The sequence below is a fragment of the Rattus norvegicus genome, chromosome 6 (assembly GCF_036323735.1).
Source record: "Rattus norvegicus strain BN/NHsdMcwi chromosome 6, GRCr8, whole genome shotgun sequence".
NCBI lineage: Eukaryota > Metazoa > Chordata > Mammalia > Rodentia > Muridae > Rattus > Rattus norvegicus.
The window spans coordinates 75,406,513-75,428,174 of NC_086024.1; the positions used below are offsets into that span (position 1 = coordinate 75,406,513).

The window sequence follows — 21,662 nt, forward strand, 5'->3', positions numbered from 1 at the left end:
GAGGATTTTTTTTTTGGTGTACCTATTTGGATTCCTATCTATCGTGGTCCAGATGGTCTGCAGTTCCTTTCTCAGACACAAACCTTGACCCAGGTATAGCCACATGAAGGCAGAAAAATTATAGCCATGGAGATAAGGTCTAAGAGGGATGCTTCCAGGGCAAAACAGGGCTATAGGGCAGAGAAGTGGGGAAGGAAGAACTCAGATAAGGGTATTAGAGAGACTGTGTTCTTAAGCTCTGATTGTTATTTTTAGTATCTAGCTACACAAAATTTTTATATAGGTAAGCATAAATTACCATCACATTTAACTTTATTGTAAAACTAGTTTCCAGTGCCGAGAGCTTATTGTTTGGTTTAAAGAATTAAAGGAATCCCTCTCTTCAGGTAGTACTGTGGCAAGAGCACTGACCTAAGTAAAAGGTGCAATGTTGGGGAAACTGTGGTAATTTTCTGAGTATATTTTTGGTATCTAAAGTGACGATCATATATTTCAGGAAATTGTAAGTAATTGTATCTTAAGTGCCAATGAGAATGATCATTCAACAATGTATATATCAATTACTAATTAATCAATATATTTTTATGGAGCCTTGGATGTTACTTTTTTTTTTTTTTGTAATCTTAAGGATCAGTTCTTAAAAGAGCTGTCTGAAGCACTATAGAATTGTAGTAGCTTTTTGGAGACAAAAAGTCTACTGTGGTATGATAGCTATCTTTAAATGTATGAAAGGGCTTCCATAGGATACAGGGATTGCTTATGACTCAAGAGAATGGAGCTATGGTTCAAGTGTGAAAGCTACAGGGAAGACTGCTTTAACGCATTAAAGTCAAGCTATTTCCAGAAATAGAAAGAATGGTGTCAATGGAACTATGTATAAATAGTTATATCAGTTTTTCAGAATGCATCAGGCCTTGGGGATTTGTTTATATCGAATATCTTGGTAGCTCAGATGGACTGAAGCCGAAGCATACGAGACCCCTGTCTGACTGGGAGTCATAGCACCCTCAGCAGCCTCAGTGTGTACTGCTCTCTCTGTTTATGGCTGCAGTGCATCAGGGCCATTTCTCAGTGGTCATGTGGATATTTTACTGCCCTTTTCTATGGTTCAGTACTGAATTTTGGTTGGTTGGTTGAGTATTCATTATTTATTGATCACAGGGAAGAGAAACTATGGCTAGTCCCAGCTTGGTAAAGAAACTGCAGTGTCAGCCTTCTCATTAGTGGCAATGTTGGCCCTCTGGGCCAGTGTGATGCCTTTGTGGGGGGTTCTTCTACTCTATACAGCTTACATTTTCAGTAGCACTTCTGGCTGCTAAATAATGAGATGCCAGTAGGACAGAAATACAGCAGTTGTGACAATACAAGCTGTCCCAGACATTGCCAGGTGCCCCTTTGTCTCCTGCTGATTTCAAGAGTAACTCACTTGTGATCCTCCTGTCTATACCTCCTTCAGCAAATTCTACCTGCGGGCGCCACAAAGGACCCTAGCATAGCTGTCCTCTGAGAGGCTCTACCCAGCAGCCAACTAAACAGATGCAGATCCCACAGCTAAACATTGGACAGAGGTCAGGGACGCTTATGGAAGAGTTGGGGGAGGGATTGAAGGCTCTGAAGGGGATAGGAACGCCACAGGAAGACCAACAGTCAACTAACCTGGACCCCTGGGGCTCTCAGAGACTGAGCCACCAACCAAAGAGCATGCATATGGGCACATATGTAGCACATGTATAGCTCATTCTCCATGTGGGTCCCCGGAAAACTAATTGTATCAGGGGCTGTCCCTAAAGCTGTTGTGTGACTGCGGAAACCAATCCCCAACATGGCTGCCTTGTCTGGCCTCAGTGAGAGGCTGTGCCTAACCCTGCAGAGACTTGATGCACCATGGTGGGGGGAAAACCTGAGAGGGGGCCTCTCAGAGGAAAAGAGAAGTGGGGGTGGGGGAGGGACTCTGTAAGGGGGAGACCAGGAAGGGGCAATGTTTGGTATGTAAACTAATTAATTGATTGATTGATTAATTAATTGATTAAAAAGTAACTCACTAAAGTATACCCATGCCAAAAGACCGCATTTTTATTAGATAAAATTAGAAAGTGTTATGAAAACCCATTTTAAATTATTTAAGATGAATCCTGCACTGCTTTAATTTGTGTGCTGAGGCAGGTATATAACTTTAAGAATGAAAACATTATCTGTATATTGATTATGCATTTTTAGCTTGCTTTGAAATATAAATTCAAATGCTTCTTTGGTTTTAGCTTTTTAGTAAATGAAGGTTTTCCTTGTTTACTGGTAGAATTCCTTACACTAGGTTTTTACTCTGAAAATGCTTTGAAAGTCATTATGTATTTCAATACAGATGTGAAGAGTTCAAAATGGGCTGTAGACACAGCAGCGCTTAACTCTTGGTGACACAGACACATGAAGCGTGATAGCAGAAGGAGGAGCAGACATGATAACTGACTGAGAATTCTAGAAGCAGTTAAAACTCTGGATATATGTATTTAATGTCTAGTTTTGTCTTAGTCTAGGGTTTAATCATCACATAACGGGTGTGGTTTTATGAGTAACCACGGGATGCGATAGCATATTGGCAGTTGGTCACATTAGACTGCAATGCATTTGTACTTGTTCACTCCTCTCCCTGGGGTTTAGGTTGAGACTTCCTGTTGTTTAAGTCTAATTTCTAGTTTTTACAAATCTCTGCTTGCATTGTATTTTACCTCGGTGTATTTTCTTGTTGCATCATACTTTCTTTATAACATTTTACTGAACTATTTATGATTCTGTTTAATTGTAGCCGTTCTTACATTTTAATATACAACACTTGCATACATATTATGCTGAAGTTGTTTCTAAAATATAGTGGTCTTACCAAGCATTATTTTAAAGATGCATCTGTCAGCATTCCCATTATAAACCCTAATTTATTTTTAAGGAGTTTTTGACTTGTCTATTTCTAAATTGCTTTGGGCTAAAACCATGTATAGAAATTGTCAGCTGAAATCCAAGTTTTATTATATTGTAAAAAGAAAACTTGAAGCTCATGTTTCCACCACTTTCTGCCACAGCATTTAAACACTCATGTTTTCAGTGGATCCAGGTGCTTTAAACTTGATCTTTATTTCCCATAAGCCTAAGTGAGGAAATGGAAACTGACAGCCATTTAGATAGCATTGCTTCTTTTCCTGCTCTGTGCTATAAAATTTTTGATAGACTTATTTGAAACATATTTACCAAGTTGATACAATAGATATTTTGTTACAGCCATCTTAGAGCATGGGACTACCTAAAGCCCTAGATAACTAGATCCAGCTTTCCTGTGAGCATGGAAACTTGAACAAGTTTCATCTGGTAGAAGCTTGTTTGGTGAATACTGCTGGTGGTGTTTTTTCCTTTTGTACCACCTTATGTGGAACATAACCTAGGTGTTTGCTGTCACTCTCCCTTCTGAGATGATGCTATTAATAGATGCTTCAGGATCTTACCACCTTTCAATTGCTTGAAAATAAAAATTGTTATTATTTGTTTTGAACCTGGGATTTAGAGTTCATCTTATGAAAGTGAACTTCTGGAGAAAGTATTTTTTTTTAAATTTTCAGAACTTTATTTTTTAAAGGAAAACCATTAAAACCATTATTCATACAATTCATATATTCCGATCATCATTTCCTGTCTCTCATCCCCCTACAGGATATTCCCCATTGTTCCATCCATCCATTGCCTGTCTCTCTCTCTCTCTCTCTCTCTCTCTCTCTCTCACCTGTGTTGAGGGGGTTGTTAGTGACATCACGTCGACCCCTCCCTCCAAGCTGTACAGGTTATGCCATTGCCCTTTGTTGGCCACCAGGACTTGATAGTAAGAGCCTGTCACTAAAGACAACACATACTGGAGTCAGAGGACATGGAGAAATCTAGATTGTGCTAACTTTATCCCCAAAGCCAAGCACTGAAAGAAAAATCATTATATCAGGAAAATTTGAAGGTCTTCAAACTTTCAAAAAGTAAAGAGCATTAGAACAATGCACAATTTATGAATTATAAATTTTATTTGTATGTATTTTCTTTTTAAAATTTTTTATTTATTCTTTATATTTATTTTATTATTTATTCTTTTCTTATTATTTATTCTTTTCTCATACTTTTCTCCTGACTTCAGCTTCCTCTCCCTCTACTCAAATTTTATGCATTTTAAGAGAAAAACATTTAACTTAACAAAGGAAACAAATTTTAAATGCAATATAAATGATACTGGTACATTATTAGATGCTGTGCAGACATGTTGAGAGAGAGCTCAGTGTGATGAGGCCCTTCCTTGTCTCTGACAAAACTTCCTGTACCTGGCTTTATAATGGATGAAGGGAAAAACAAAAGCTGCTAACTTCATCACAACCCTTTATCCCTGAGAAGAGCTAGAAGTAAACCATTTTTATTGGTTATTCTATTTATTTACATTTAAATGTTGTACCCCTTCCCTGTCCCCCCTTCCACAACCTCCATCCCATCCCCCTCCTCTTTGCACTATGAGGGTACTCCCCTACCTACCCTATTCCTGCCTTTCCTCTAGCATCCCCTTAAACTGGGGCATCGAGCCTCCACAGGACCAAGGGGCTCCCCTCCCACTGATGCCTAGTAAGGCCATCCTCTGCTACATATGTAGCTGGAGCCATGGCTCCCTCCATGTATACTCTTTGATTGGTGGTTTAGTCCCTGGGAGCTCTGGGTGGTGAGGTTAGTTGATATTGTTGTTCTTCCTATGGGGTTACAGACACCTTCAGCTCTTTCAGTCCTTCTGCTAGCTCTTCCATTGGGGTCCCTGGGCTTAGTCCAATGGTTGGCTGTGAGTATCTGCATCTTTATTGATCAGGTGCTAACAGAGCCTCTCAGGGGAACAGCTATGCCTTTTTACTGTGTTCAGAGAAATAAGGCCAAGAATGGAAATTCACTAAGGAATTGGAAACCAGGGGAAAGAAAGGTATTCAGAAGATTTATAAAAGAACCCCATAATCCAAAAACCTGAAAAATATGTTGTTTAAAATTTAATCGTTAGATTTTATGTCAGATTAGACATAAATCAATTAGTGCACTTGAAGATAGGTCAGTATAAACAATTTGCACTTGAATGTCAAAGTCTGTCCTTCGCCTATGGGATAAATCATGCTAAAATGCCTGACTTTTTGTCTCCAGGTTTTTGGCCTCATTCTTAAAATAGATATTGTTGTATTAGTGATGCTTTGACTCATTTAGCTTCATCCAAAGATTACTGACATTTTCTGCTCTGTCTCCTCACTTTTTATCTAGATATCTGTTGCAAAGCTCATGTTAGATGGTCAGGTAGTCAAGAGTTCCCATGGGAGAACTGGCCACATTTGTGAATTGCATTCAGGAATATTGACTGCTTTTCTAGCCTTTCTCACTGGACATTATTGTGAATGTTATACTCAGGTTGATTGAATCTGTAAGCTAAGGATGGAGTTTAGCATTCATGTCCATTCCTCAGACTGAGTTCTCTGCTTTGAAAGGCAGCTGAGATCAAGGTTCTAGCTTGCTACTGCTCATCCCGACCTCACTGTTTCCTTACTCCTTTAACTGGCAATTTTCAAAGTAGTTAACTTAGACTTTAGGCAAGACATTTAACTAGTTCATGTTTTAGGACTTATTTTTGCAAAATTTTTTATATAATCCCAAGGCTCTTACTGTGTTTAAACGTATGAAATAAAGTATATTATAGATTCTCAAATAATCAGAAGACTTGAATTATACTAATTTGTTCTTTTGAGATTTATGGGAATGATTTGAAAACACTTAAAATTGCTGAACTCAATGGACTACATTAGTAGGAATTTTGTGCTTTATTAATTTCACATTTCCAGGATGTCTCCTTGTCATTATTGATTCAGTGCATCATATTTTAAATTTAGGATCATGTTAGCTTTCTCTTTTTCTGCATTTACACTCTCCAGGTAGGAAGACCTCTTCCTGCAAACCACCAGGACAAATGACTTTACGTCTACGTGTGTCACCAGATCAGTTTTCAGGCGTTGGTGCTTCCCAGGCGTCTTTCAGTTTCTCAGTTTCGAACATTTTTTTTAAACTATTTTTCAGTGAGTGATCCATTTATTCTAATTTAAAATTTTTCCTGGCATGATATTGCATTTGCTATTTTCTTATAATATAAAAACCTTGGGCAATAGAGAAAGCTGAATGGATATAGTATTTGCTGCTTCATTCCCAAGGTTGGATCCTCAGTACACAGAGGAACCAAGGTGCAGCGGAATCCCAGTTTTGAGAAGCAGGGCCCTTCCTAGCAACCGCTGGCTCGATGGCTGATCTTTAAACTCCTGTTTAATGAGAGAAGTCTTTAAATATAATGTGGAAGCAAAGGACCACAGCACTGGCAGTCAGCCTTTTGCCACCACGCGCACATACACACACACACACATACACACAATACAAGCACATGCTAAAATAAACCAGAAAAAGTATGTTGCTCCTCCTTTTTCTCTTCCCATCCCTCCTTTCTTGTATGTGTTTTTGATGTGTGCATTGTCTAAGTGTGGCAGATTTTCCTGGGTGCATGTGAAGGTTAGAAATTAATATTTTGGGTGTCACCTTCAATTACGTCTCTACGTTGTCTGTCTGTTTATGTATCTGAGGTTTGGTTTCTGTTCTTGTGTCTGGACCTCCTATTTGAGGTCCAGGACCTCAATTTGAGGGCCCCCTGTTGAGATAGCAAGCGCCTGAAATTTTTCTCTGTTCCCCCATCTCAGCACCACCACACCTGGCTTTTTATGTGGGTGCTAAGACAAAACAGCTCTTCAAGCTGGGACGGTACATTACCCGTGGAGCCATCTCCTTGCCCCTTTTCTTATCCCTGTTTCTTTTCGTTAGTGAGATTCACCAACATGTCTGTTAATTATCTGTCTTATGTTTTTATTGATGTTTTGTTTGTTTTACTGAAATATAACATGAATAAAAAGAAAGAATGAGAAGTGAAGAATTCAGTGGATTTGATATGTTGTGGGCAGTCATGCAATCAATATCTAAAACAAGGTAAAGAGCTTTTCCAGCCATAGGAAGCCTCTTCCCTCCCTCATTTCCAGAGGCAACCACATTCTGAGTGTTTTTTGTAATAGAGTAGTTTTGTCTTTGGCCAATATAACATTTTTGACATTTATTTGTATTCTATGTACCAGTGATGAAAAAATCTGAATAGTGATTCATCTTAAGAATACACTGTAATTTGTTAATTGCTTTTCAGTGGATGGTAGCCATGGTGTTTATACCTTTAGGGGCTATTATGAACATAGCTGCTATTACAATTATGCTTGCTCCCCACCCCTCTCTCTCATGTCTAGCAGTAGAAGTGTTATCTTAGTTGTGTTTCTAGAAGACATTTCTGAGATGACCAGTGGATTTGAACCTCTTCCATACACTGTTTGAGTGACTGCTTCTGTGAAGCGGCTTCAGCTTGTTTTGAGAACTGCAAAAGCTGCAGAGTTTATTTTGTATTCTGTGTGTGAGTTTTTACCCCTTGGTGTCCTAGAAAGAAAGTAGAAGAATGGAAAAGAATACAGAAGGAGGAAGAGAAAGGGAGAAAGGAATGATTCCAAGACATTTCTTTCTTTTTTCCAGGAATTTTTGGATGTTTTTTAATCTACATTTCCAATGTTATCCTCTTTCCCCAACACAACCACCCACCCCTTCCTGCCTTCCTGTCCTGACATTCCCCTACACTGGGGGGAGAGGGACAGCATTGGCAGGATAAAGGGCTTCTCCTCTCTCTGGTGCCCAAAAAGGCCATCCTCTTCTACATATGCAGCTGAAGCCATAGATCTGTCCATGTGTGCTCTTTGGATGGTGGTTTAGTCGCTGGGAGTTCTGGTTGGTTGGTATTGTTGTTCTTATGGGATTGCAAACCCCTTCGGTTTCTTCAATCCTTTCTCTAACTCCTCTATAGGGGACCCTGTTCTCAGTTTGATGGTTGGCTGTGAGCATTCGCCTCTGGAGCCTCTCAGGAGACATCTATATCAGGCTCCTGTCAGCATACACTTCTTGGCATCATCAATATTGTCTGGGTTTGATGGCCATATGTATATGGGCTGGATCCTCAGGTGGGACAGTCTCTGAATGGCCTTTCCTTCAGTCTCTGCTCCAACTTCTGCCTTCATATCTCCTCCTATGAATATTTTTGTTCTCCCTTCTAGGAAGAATGGAAGCATCCACACATTGGTCATCCATCTTCCTGAGTTTCATTGTATCTTGGGTAATCTGACCTCTTGGGCTACTATCTTTTGGGCTTATCAGTGAGTATATACCATGTATATTTTTTGTGATTGGGTTACCTCAATCAGGATGATATTACCTAGTTCTATCCATTTGCCTATAAATTTCATAAAGTCTTTGTTTTTAATAACTGAGTAGTACTCCATTGTGTAGATGTACCACATTTTCTGTATCCATTCCTCTGTTGAAGGGCTTCTGGGTTCTTTCCAGCTTCTGGCTATTATAAATAAGGCTGCTATGGACATTGTAGAGCATGTGTCCTTGTTTTATGTGGGAGCATCTTTTGGGTATATGCCTAGGAGTGGTATAGTGGGGTTCTCAAGTAGTACTATGCCCAGTTTTCTGAGAAACCATTAGACTTATTTCCAGAGTGGTTGTACCAGCTTGCAATCCCACCAACAATGGAGGAGTGTTCCTCTTTCTCCACATCCTCACCAGCATCTGCTGTCCCCTGAGTTTTTTTTTATCTTAGCCATTCTGACTGGTATGAGGTGGAATCTCAGGGTTGTTTTGATTTTCATTTTCCTATTGACCAAGGATGTTGAACATTTCTTTAGGTACTTCACAGCCATTCGATATTCCTCAGCTGTGAATTCTTTGTTTAGCTCTGTACTCCATTTTTTCATAGGGTTATTTGGTTCTCTGAAGTCTAACTTCTTGAGTTCTTTGTATATTTTGGATATTAGTCCTCTATCAGATGTAGGATTGGTAAAGATCTTTTCCCAATTTGTTGGTTGCTGTTTTGACCTAATGACAGCGTCCTTTGACTTACAGAAGCTTTGCAGTTTTATGAGGTTCCACTTGTCCATTCTTAGAGAATGGATCGATTTGCATTCTTCTCCATGGTGACTGCCAGTTGAACCAGTACCATTTGTTGATTGGAAATCCTGTCTTTTTTCCACTGGATGTTTTTAGCTCCTTTATCAAAGACTAAGTGCCCATAGGTGTGTGGGTTCATTTCTGGGTCTTCAATTCTATTCCACTGATCTACCTTCCTGTCTCTGTACCAATACCATACAGTGTTTTTTTTTTTTTTTTTTTTTTTTTTTTTTTTTTTTTATCACTGTTGCTTTGTAATACTGCTTGAGGTCAGGGATAGTGATTCCCCCAGAAATTCTTTTATTGTTGAGAATAGTTTTCTCTATCCTGGGTTTTTTGTTTTTCCAAATGAAAATTCTAACTCTGAAATTTAGCTGGAATTCTGATGGGGATTGCATTGAATCTGTAGATTGCTTTCAGCAAGATGACCATTTTTTACAGTATTAATCCTGCCAATCCATGTGCATGGGAGATTTTTGCAACTTCTGAGATCTTCTTCAATTTTTTTCTTCAGGGACTTGAAGTTCTTGTCATATAGATCTTTCGCTTGCTTGGTTAGAGTCTTACCGAGGTATTTTATATTATTTGTAGCTATTGTGAAGGGTGTCATTTCCCTAATTTCTTTCTCAGTCTGTCTGTCCTTTGAGTAGAGGAAGGCTACTGATTCGTTTGAGTTAATTTTATATCCAACCACTTTGCTGAAGGTGTTTATCAGGTTTAGGAGTTCCCTAGTGGAACTTTTGCAGTTACTTAAGTACACTATCATATCACCTGCAAATAGTGATATTTTGACTTCTTCCTTTCCAATCTGTATCCCCTTGATCTCCTTTTGTTGTCTGATTGCTCTGGCTAGGACTTCAAGAACTATATTGAATAAGTAGGGAGAGAGTGGGCAGCCTTGTCTAGTCCCTGATTTTAGTGGGATTGTTTCAAGTTTCTTTCCATTTAGTTTGATGTTGGCTACTGGTTTGCTGTATATTGCTTTTACTGTGTTTAGGTATGGGCCTTGAATTCCTATTCTTTCCAGGACTTTTATCATGAAGTGGTGTTGAATTTTGTCAAATACTTTCTCAGCATCTAATGAGGTGATGATCATGTGTTATTTCCCTTTGAGTTTGTTTGTATTTGATTATGTTGATAGATCTCTGTATATTAAACTATTCCTGCATCCCTGGGGTGAAGCCTACTTGATCATGATGGATGATTGTTTTCATGTGTTCTTGGATTCTGTTTGCAATAATTTTATTGAGTATTTTTGTGTTGATATTCATAAGGGAAATTGGCCTGAAGTTCTCTTTCTTTGTTGGGTTTTTGTGTGGTTTAGGTATAAGCATATTGTAGCTTCATAGAAGGAATTGGGTAGTGCTCCGTCTGTTTCTATTTTGTGGAATAGTTTGGACAGTATTGATATGAGGTCTTCTATGAAGGTCTGATAGAAGTCTGCATTAAACCCGTCTGGACCTGGGCTCTTTTTTGGTTGGGAGACTTTTAATAACTGCTTCTATTTCTTTAGGAGTTATGGTACTGTTTAGATGGTTTATTTGATCCTGATTTAACTTGGATACCTGGTATCTGTTTAGAAAATTGTCCATTTTAAGCAGGTTGACCAGTTTTGTTGAGTATAGGCTTTTTAGTAGGATCTGATGATTTTTTTTAAAATTTCCTCAGAATCTGTCGTTTTATATCACTTTTCATTTCTGATTTTGTTAATTTGAATACTCTCTCTGTGCCCTCTGGTTAATTTGGCTAACAGTATATCTATTTTGTTGATTTTCTCAAAGAACCAGCTCCTGGTTTTGTTGATTTTTTTTTTTTTGTATAGTCCTTTTTGTTTCTACATGGTTGATTTCAGCCCTGAGTTTGATTATTTCCTTCCGTCTACACTTTCCTCTTTTTTTTTTTTCTTTTTCTCCATCTTTATTAAATTGGGTATTTCTTTTTTTTTTTTTTTTTTTTTATTAACTTGAGTATTTCTTATATACATTTCGAGTGTTATTCCCTTTCCTGGTTTCCGGGCAAACATCCCCCTCCCCCCTCCCCTTCCTTATGGGTGTTCCCCTCCCAACCCTCCCCCCATTGCCGCCCTCCCCCCATAGACTAGTTCACTGGGGGTTCAGTCTTAGCAGGACCCAGGGCTTCCCCTTCCACTGGTGCTCTTACTAGGATATTCATTGCTACCTATGGGGTCAGAGTCCAGGGTCAGTCCATATATAGTCTTTAGGTAGTGGCTTAGTCCCTGGAAGCTCTGGTTGCTTGACATTGTTGTACTTTTGGGGTCTCGAGCCCCTTCAAGCTCTTCCAGTTCTTTCTCTGATTCCTTCAACGGGGGACCTATTCTCAGCTCAGTGGTTTGCTGCTGGCATTCGCCTCTGTATTTGCTGTATTCTGGCTGTGTCTCTCAGGAGCGATCTACATCCGGCTCCTGTCGGTCTGCACTTCTTTGCTTCATCCATCTTGTCCAATTGGGTGGCTGTATATGTATGGGCCACCTGTGGGGCAGGCTCTGAATGGGTGTTCCTTCAGTCTCTGTTTTAATCTTTGCCTCTCCCTTCCCAGCCAAGGGTATTCTTTTTCCTCATTTAAAGAAGGAGTGAAGCATTCACATTTTGATCATCCGTCTTGAGTTTCGTTTGTTCTAGGGATCTAGGGTAATTCAAGCATTTGGGCTAATAGCCACTTATCAATGAGTGCATACCATGTATGTCTTTCTGTGATTGGGTTAGCTCACTCAGGATGATATTTTCCAGTTCCAACCATTTGCCTACGAATTTCATAGACTCGTTGTTTTTGATAGCTGAGTAATATTCCATTGTGTAGATGTACCACATTTTCTGTATCCATTCCTCTGTTGAAGGGCATCTCGGTTCTTTCCATTTTCTGGCTATTATAAATAAGGCTGCGATGAACATAGTGGAGCACGTGTCTCTTTTATATGTTGAGGCATCTTTTGGGTATATGCCCAAGAGAGGTATAGCTGGATCCTCAGGCAGTTCAATGTCCAATTTTCTGAGGAACCTCCAGACTGATTTCCAGAATGGTTTTACCAGTCTGCAATCCCACCAACAATGGAGGAGTGTTCCTCTTTCTCCACATCCTCGCCAGCATCTGCTGTCACCTGAGTTTTTGATCTTAGCCATTCTCACTGGTGTGAGGTGAAATCTCAGGGTTGTTTTGATTTGCATTTCCCTTATGACTAAAGATGTTGAACATTTCTTTAGGTGTTTCTCAGCCATTCGGCATTCCTCAGCTGTGAATTCTTTGTTTAGCTCTGAACCCCATTTTTTAATAGGGTTATTTGTTTCCCTGCGGTCTAACTTCTTGAGTTCTTTGCATATTTTGGATATAAGGCCTCTATCTGTTGTAGGATTGGTAAAGATCTTTTCCTGTTGGTTGCCGTTTTGTCCTAACCACCGTGTCCTTTGCCTTACAGAAGCTTTGCAGTTTTATGAGATCCCATTTGTCGATTCTTGATCTTAGAGCATAAGCCATTGGTGTTTTGTTCAGGAAATTTTTTCCAGTGCCCATGTGTTCCAGATGCTTCCCTAGTTTTTCTTCTATTAGTTTGAGTGTGTCTGGTTTGATGTGGAGGTCCTTGATCCACTTGGACTTAAGCTTTGTACAGGGTGATAAGCATGGATCGATCTGCATTCTTCTACATGCTGCCCTCCAGTTGAACCAGCACCATTTGCTGAAAATGCTATCTTTTTTCCATTGGATGGTTTTGGCTCCTTTGTCAAAAATCAAGTGACCATAGGTGTGCGGGTTCATTTCTGGGTCTTCAATTCTATTCCATTGGTCTATCTGTCTGTCTCTGTACCAATACCATGCAGTTTTTATCACTATTGCTCTGTAATACTGCTTGAGTTCAGGGATAGTGATTCCCCCTGAAGTCCTTTTATTGTTGAGGATAGCTTTAGCTATCCTGGGTTTTTTGTTATTCCAGATGAATTTGCAAATTGTTCTGTCTAACTCTTTGAAGAATTGGATTGGTATTTTGATGGGGATTGCATTGAATCTGTAGATTGCTTTTGGTAAAATGGCCATTTTTACTATATTAATCCTGCCAGTCCATGAGCATGGGAGATCTTTCCATCTTCTGAGGTCTTCTTCAATTTCTTTCCTCAGTGTCTTGAAGTTCTTATTGTACAGATCTTTTACTTGCTTGGTTAAAGTCACACCGAGGTACTTTATATTATTTGGGTCTATTATGAAGGGTGTCATTTCCCTAATTTCTTTCTCGGCTTGTTTCTCTTTTGTATAGAGGAAGGCAACTGATTTATTTGAGTTAATTTTATACCCAGCCACTTTGCTGAAGTTGTTTATCAGCTTTAGTAGTTCTCTGGTGGAACTTTTGGGATCACTTAAATATACTATCATGTCATCTGCAAATAGTGATATTTTGACTTCTTCTTTTCCGATCTGTATCCCCTTGATCTCCTTTTGTTGTCTGATTGCTCTGGCTAGAACTTCAAGAACTATATTGAATAAGTAGGGAGAGAGTGGGCAGCCTTGTCTAGTCCCTGATTTTAGTGGGATTGCTTCGAGTTTCTCTCCATTTAGTTTAATGTTAGCAACTGGTTTGCTGTATATGGCTTTTACTATGTTTAGGTATGGGCCTTGAATTCCTACTCTTTCCAGGACTTTTATCATGAAGGGGTGTTGAATTTTGTCAAATGCTTTCTCAGCATCTAATGAAATGATCATGTGGTTTTGTTCTTTCAGTTTGTTTATATGATGGATCACGTTGATGGTTTCTCCGTATATTAAACCATCCCTGCATGCCTGGGATGAAGCCTACTTGATCATGGTGGATGATTGTTTTGATGTGCTCTTGAATTCGGTTTGCCAGAATTTTATTGAGTATTTTTGCGTCGATATTCATAAGCGAAATTGGTCTGAAGTTCTCTTTCTTTGTTGTGTCTTTGTGTGGTTTAGGTATAAGAGTAATTGTGGCTTCGTAGAAGGAATTCGGTAGTGCTCCATCTGTTTCAATTTTGTGGAATAGTTTGGATAATATTGGTATGAGGTCTTCTATGAAGGTTTGATAGAATTCTGCACTAAACCCGTCTGGACCTGGGCTCTTTTTGGTTGGAAGACCTTTAATGACTGCTTCTATTTCCTTAGGAGTTATGGGGTTGTTTAACTGGTTTATCTGTTCCTGATTTAACTTCGATACCTGGTATCTGTCTAGGAAATTGTCCATTTCCTGAAGATTTTCAAATTTTGTTGAATATAGGTTTTTATAGTAAGATCTGATGATTTTTTGAATTTCCTCTGAATCTGTAGTTATGTCTCCTTTTTCATTTCTAATTTTGTTAATTTGGACGTACTCTCTGTGTCCTCTCGTTAGTCTGGCTAAGGGTTTATCTATCTTGTTGATTTTCTCAAAGAACCAACTTTTGGTTCTGTTGATTCTTTCTATGGTCCTTTTTGTTTCTACTTGGTTGATTTCAGCTCTGAGTTTGATTATTTCTTGCCTTCTACTCCTCCTGGGTGTATTTGCTTCTTTTTGTTCTAGAGCTTTTAGGTGTGCTGTCAAGCTGCTGACATATGCTCTTTCCTGTTTCTTTCTGCAGGCACTCAGCGCTATGAGTTTTCCTCTTAGCACAGCTTTCATTGTGTCCCATAAGTTTGGGTATGTTGTATCTTCATTTTCATTAAATTCTAAAAAGTTTTTAATTTCTTTCTTTATTTCTTCCTTGACCAGGTTATCATTGAGTAGAGCATTGTTCAATTTCCACGTATATGTGGGCATTCTTCCCTTATTGTTATTGAAGACCAGTTTTAGGCCGTGGTGGTCCGATAGCATGCATGGGATTATCTCTATCTTTCTGTACCTGTTGAGGCCCGTTTTTTGACCAATTATATGGTCAATTTTGGAGAAAGTACCATGAGGAGCTGAGAAGAAGGTATATCCTTTTGCTTTAGGATAGAATGTTCTATAAATATCCGTTAAGTCCATTTGGCTCATGACTTCTCTTAGTCTGTCGACATCACTGTTTAATTTCTGTTTCCATGATCTGTCCATTGATGAGAGTGGGGTGTTGAAGTCTCCCACTATTATTGTGTGAGGTGCAATGTGTGTTTTGAGCTTTAGTAAGGTTTCTTTTACGTATGTAGGTGCCCTTGTATTTGGGGCATAGATATTTAGGATTGAGAGTTCATCTTGGTGGATTTTTCCTTTGATGAATATGAAGTGTCCTTCCTTATCTTTTTTGATGACTTTTAGTTGGAAATTGATTTTATTTGATATTAGAATGGCTACTCCAGCTTGCTTCTTCTGACCATTTGCTTGGAAAGTTGTTTTCCAGCCTTTCACTCTGAGGTAGTGTTTGTCTTTGTCTCTGAGGTGTGTTTCCTGTAGGCAGCAGAATGCAGGGTCCTCATTGCGTATCCAGTTTGTTAATCTATGTCTTTTTATTGGGGAGTTGAGGCCATTGATATTGAGAGATATTAAGGAATAGTGATTATTGCTTCCCTTTATATTCATATTTGGATGTGAGGTTATGTTTGTGTGCTTTCATTCTCTTTGTTTTGTTGCCAAGACGATTAGTTTCTTGCTTCCTCTAGGGTATAGCTTGCCTCCTTATGTTGGGCTTTACCATTTATTATCCTTTGTAGTGCTGGATTTGTAGAAAGATATTGTGTAAATTTGGTTTTGTCATGGAATATCTTGGTTTCTCCATCAATGTTAATTGAGAGTTTTGCTGGATACAGTAACCTGTGCTGGCATTTGTGTTCTCTTAGGGTCTGTATGACATCAGTCCAGGATCTTCTGGCCTTCATAGTTTCTGGCGAGAAGTCTGGTGTGATTCTGATAGGTCTGCCTTTATATGTTACTTGACCTTTTTCCCTTACTGCTTTTAATATTCTTTCTTTATTTTGTGCGTTTGGTGTTTTGACAATTATGTGACGGGAGGTGTTTTTTTTCTGGTCCAATCTATTTGGAGTTCTGTAGGCTTCTTGTATGTCTATGGGTATCTCTTTTTTTAGGTTAGGGAAGTTTTCTTCTATGATTTTGTTGAAGATATTTACTGGTCCTTTGAGCTGGGAGTCTTCACTCTCTTCTATACCTATTATCCTTAGGTTTGATCTTCTCATTGAGTCCTGGATTTCCTGTATGTTTTGGACCAGTAGCATTTTCCGCTTTACATTATCTTTGACAGTTGAGTCAATGATTTCTATGGAATCTTCTTCTCCTGAGATTCTCTCTTCCATCTCTTGAATTCTGTTGGTGAGGCTTGTATCTACAGCTCCTTGTCTCTTCTTTTGGTTTTCTATATCCAGGGTTGTTTCCATGTGTTCTTTCTTGATTGCTTCTATTTCCATTTTTAATTCCTTCAACTGTTTGATTGTGTTTTCCTGGAATTCTTTCAGGGATTTTTGCGATTCCTCTCTGTAGGCTTTTACTTGTTTATTAATGTTTTCCTGTGCTTCCCTAAGTGTGTTCATGTCTTTCTTGAAGTCCTCCAGCATCATGATCAAATATGATTTTGTAACTAGATCTTGCTTTTCTGGTGTGTTTGGATATTCCATGTTTGTTTTGGTGGGAGAATTGGGCTCCGATGATGGCATGTAGTCTTGGTTTCTGTTGCTTGGGTTCCTGCGCTTGCCTCTCGCCATCAGATTATCTCTAGTGTTACTTTGTTCTGCTATTTCTGACAGTGGCTAGACTGTCCTATAAGCCTGTGTGACAGGAGTGCTGTAGACCTGTTTTCCTCTCTTTCAGTCAGTTATGGGGACAGAGTGTTCTGCTTTCTGGCGTGTAGTTTTTCCTCTCTACAGGTCTTCAGCTGTTCCTGTGGGCCTGTGTCTTGAGTTCACCAGGCAGCTTTCTTGCAGCAGAAAATTTGGTCTTACCTGTGGTCCCGAGGCTCAGGTTCGCTCGTGGGGTGCTCCCCACGGGCTCTCTGCAGCGGCAGCAACCAGGAAGACCTGTGCCGCCCCTTCCGGGAACTTCAGTGCACCAGGGTTCCAGATGGTCTTTGGCTTTTTCCTCTGGCGTCTGAGATGTGTGTGCAGGGAGCAGTCACTTCTGGTTTCCCAGGCTTGTCTGCCTCTCTGAAGGTTTAGCTCTCCCTCCCACGGGATTTGGGTGCAGAGAACTGTTTATCAGGTCTGTTTCTTTCAGGTTCCGGCGGTGTCTCAGGCACAGGGGTCCTGCCGCTCCTGGGCCCTTCCCCACGGGAGCCCAGAGGCCTTATACAGTTTCCTCTTGGGCCAGGGATGTGGGCAGGGGTGAGCAGAGTTGGTGGTCTCTTCCGCTCTGCAGTCTCAGGAGTGCCCACCTGACCAGGCGGTTGTGTCTCTCTCTCACCGGGTCTGGGAGCAGAGAGCTGCTGCGGGCCGGGATCCGCGGGTGTGGGACTTCCGGTAAACACAGAACGTGCCTGGTCCTAGAGAAATTCTGCTTCCGTGTGTCCCAAGCTCACCAGGCAGCTTTCTTGCAGCAGAAAATTTGGTCTTACCTGTGGTCCCGAGGCTCAGGTTCGCTCGTGGGGTGCTCCCCACGGGCTCTCTGCAGCGGCAGCAACCAGGAAGACCTGTGCCGCCCCTTCAGGGAGCTTCAGTGCACCAGGGTTCCAGATGGTCTTTGGCTTTTTCCTCTGGCGTCCGAGATGTGTGTGCAGGGAGCAGTCACTTCTGGTTTCCCAGGCTTGTCTGCCTCTCTGAAGGTTTAGCTCTCCCTCCCACGGGATTTGGGTGCAGAGAACTGTTTATCCGGTCTGTTTCTTTCAGGTTCCGGCGGTGTCTCAGGGACAGGGGTCCTGCCGCTCCTGGGCCCTCCCCCACGGGAGCCCAGAGGCCTTATACAGTTTCCTCTTGGGCCAGGGATGTGGGCAGGGGTGAGCAGAGTTGGTGGTCTCTTCCGCTCTGCAGCCTCAGGAGTGCCCACCTACACTTTCCTCTTGAGTGTACTTGCTTCTTTTTGTTCTAGAGCTTTTGGGTGTGCTGTCAAGCTGCTAATGTATGCTCTCTCCAGTTTTGTTTTGTTTTGTTTTGTTTTAAATTACTCAGAGCTATGAGTTTTCCTCTTAACTGCTTTCATTGTGTCCCATAAGTTTGGGTATGTTGTGCCTTAATTTTCATTAAATTCTAAAAAGTCTTTAATTTTTTTATTTCTTCCTTGACCAAGTTATCATTGAGTAGATTGTTGTTCAAATTCCCATGTGTACGTAGACTTTCTGTCATTTTTGTTGTTATTGAAGGCCAGCCTTAGTTCATGTTGATTTGATAGGTTGCATGGGATTATTTCAGTCTTCTCGTATCTTTTGAGTCCTGCTTTTTGACTGATTATATGGTCAATTTTGGAGAAGATACCATGAGGTGCTGAGAAGAAGGTGTATTATTTTGTTTTAGGATGAAATGTTCTATACATATTTGTTAAGTCCATTTGTTTCTCTGTTAGTTTCTCTGTTTCTCTGTTTAATTTCTGTTTCCATGGTCTGTTCATTGATGAGAGTGGGGTGTTTAAATCTCCAACCATTATTGTCTGAGGTGCAATGTGTGGTTTGAGCTTTAGTAAGGTTTCTTTTATACATGTAGGTGCTCTTGCATTTGGAGCATAAATATTCAAGATTGAGAGTTCTTATTAGTGGATTTTTCCTTTGATGAGTATGAAGTGTTCTTCCTTATCTTTTTTGATATCTTTTGATTGAAAGTCGATTTTAATTGATATTAGAACGGCTACTCCAGCTTGTTTCTTGGGACTGTTTGCTTGGAAAATTGTTTTCCATTCTTTTACTCTGAGGTACTCTCTGTCTTTGTCACTGAAGTGTGTTTCCTGTATGCAGCGCAATGCTGGGTCCTCTTTTCCTATTCAGTCTGTTAGTCTTTGTCTTTTTATTGGCGAATTGAGTCCATTGATATTAAGAGATATTAAGTAATTGTGATTGTTGTTTCCTGTTATTTTTGTTGTTAGAGGTGGAATTATGTTTGTGTGCCTCTCTTCTTTTCGGTTTGTTGCAAGAAGATTACTTTCTTGCTTTTTCTAGGGTGTAACTTCCCTCCTGTGTTGGAGTTTTCCATCTATTATCCTTTGTAGGGCTGGATTTGTGGAAAGACATTATGTAAATTTGGCTTTGTCTTGGAATATCTTGGTTTCTCCATCTATGTTAATTGATAGTTTTGCTGGCATTTGTGTTCTTTTAGGGTCCATATGACATCTGCCCAGGATCTTTTGGCTTTAATAGTCTCTGGTGAGAAGTCTAGTGTAATTTTAACAAGTCTACCTTTATATGTTAACTTGATATTTTTGCTTTACTGCTTTTAATATTCTTTTTTGTTTTGTTCATTTGGTGTTTTAACTATTATGTGATGGGAGGAATTTATTTTCTGGTCCAATCTGTTTGGAGTTCTGTATGCTTCTTGCATATTTATAGACATCTTTCTTTAGGTTAGGGAAGTTTTCTTCTATAATGTTGTTGAAGATATTTACTGGCCCTTTAAGTTGGGAATCTTTGCTGTCTTCTTACCTATTATCCCCAGGCTTGATCTTCTCATTGTGTCCTGGATTTCCTGGATGTTTTGGGTAGGAGCTTTTTGCATTTTACATTTTCTTTGATAGTTGTGTCAGTGTACTCAGTGCTATGGTATCTTCTGCCCCTGAGATTCTCTCTTTTATCTTTTGTCTTCTGTTGGTGATGCTTGTATCTATGACTCCTGATCTCTTTCCTAGGTTTTTCTATCTCCAGGGTTGTCTCCCTTTGTGTTATTTTTTCTATTTGCATTTTTATATCCTCGATGGTTTTGTTCAATTCCTTCATCTGTTTAGTTGTGTTTTCCTGTAATTCTTAAAGGATTTTTGTGTCTCTTTTTTAAGGGCTTCTACTTGTTTACCTGTGTTGTCCTGTAGTTCTTTAAGGGAGTCATTTATGTCCTTCTTTAAGTCCTCTATCATCATCATGAGATGAGATTTTCAATCTAAATCTTGCTTTTCCAGTGTGTTTGGATATCTGTTATTTGCTTTGGTGGGAGAATTGGGCTCTGATGACGCCAAGTAGTCTTAGGTTCCTGTGCTTGCCTCTAGTCATCTGGTTATCTTTGGTGTTAGCTGGTTTTGCTGTTTCTGACAGTGGCTTGACCCTCCTGTAAACCTGTGTGTCAGCACTCCTGGAAATCAGCTTTCTCCCAGTGGGATCTGGGTACAGAGAGCTGTGTTACAGTGTCAGCTCTGGGCACAGGAGTAAACTGGCAAGATCCTGTCCCAGATTGCTCCTAGGTTCCTGTATCCAGAGGGCTCCAGGTGGCTTCCTCGTTGGCCAGGAATGTGGACAGAAATGGTGGTCTCAACTGTGCTCTCAGGATTGTCTGCACTTCTGAGGGTCCAGCTCTCTCCCCAATGGGATCCTGGTATAGAGAGCTGTGTAACCAGGTCAGCTCCAGGAGCGGTCAGAAACCCTAAGGATTCTGTCTTAGAATGCTTCTGTGTTATTGCTTCCTGAGGGCTTCAGGTGGGTCCCTTGGAGCAAAGTGGTGTTCTTACCTCTGCTCTCAGGTGTGTCAGTGCTCTTGGAGACTGGCTTTCAACTCCGGGAGCAGGTGGAGACTGGCCGAGATATATTTTTTATAACTGCCTTACCTATTTATTCATTTTGTAATATCTTAAGACTTCTGTCCATGTTCATGAGGTATATTAGTCATTAATTATCTTTTTATGATATGTTTGAAGTGGTTTATTTTTAACTTTGAAATTCTAGTCTTTTCACTTTGTATTTTATAAATTTCTTTACAGTTAATTTTTCTGCTTTCCCAACATTTGTTAAGATTTGTTAATTTTTTGTAGCTGAATCTTTTATAACTTTTATTTATAAATGCCTCTGTGAATATTACTTTTGTTTTCTCATTTTAAATATAGCTGTGTATCAACAAAAAGGTTATAGTCTATGAAATGCATCATTAGTCACTGAGCTCATTGTTTTAATATCATAGGATGCTGATACAGAAAGCTAAATGGTGTGGCTTTTTACTGTCTGGGCCACATTTCGTATCTATGGTATTTCCTGTTGCTCTTAGAGCCATGCTGAGTAATGCAGCTCAAGATTAAATGAAATTTAATGAGAGAAAATGATGCAATTAATATGTAAACAAGAGAGGAACAAGTCTGCTGTTCCCATCATAAGGCATGCTATTTCACTCTGAAATATGGTAAAACTTATACCTCAGTAAATATCCATTCCAGACAGTCCCTTATTCTACAGCATCATGCCCTATAAGGAATTCCACACACTATTTCTATTTCACTGTACATGATGGATTTGCTTACACCAGCATCACCACAACAACCTAGGAAGGAATTGTACTGCACCCTTCAGGTGACCAGTGTCAAGAGGTTTCATCTCCAGTGTAGTTTTATGGAACCTATGCTGCTTCACATAGTTAAAGATGTTCATAGTTTAAAAAACAGATGTCACTGCAGAAATACTTTGTATCTTGGTGTCCTAGCTTTTATGTCAACTTGACAAAAACTAGAATCATCTAAGGAGGACACCTTATTTGAGAAAATGTCTCCATAAAACTGGCCTGTGAGCAGGTCTATAGACCATTTTCTTAGTGAT

The 21,662-nt window shown here is 39.8% G+C and overlaps 1 protein-coding gene across 7 annotated transcripts in view; it reads left to right on the forward strand.

The window, feature by feature from the left end:
• The window catches only part of Nubpl (NUBP iron-sulfur cluster assembly factor like), a 221,995-nt gene that overhangs the window by 111,904 nt on the left and 88,429 nt on the right, over nucleotides 1–21,662 (forward strand). The window contains exon 7 of one of the 7 annotated variants that reach the window (XM_063261670.1): nucleotides 8,208–8,284. Within the exon in view, the coding sequence (XP_063117740.1) occupies nucleotides 8,208–8,249 (42 nt within the window). The 3' untranslated portion in view covers nucleotides 8,250–8,284. 7 annotated transcript variants of the gene reach the window in all.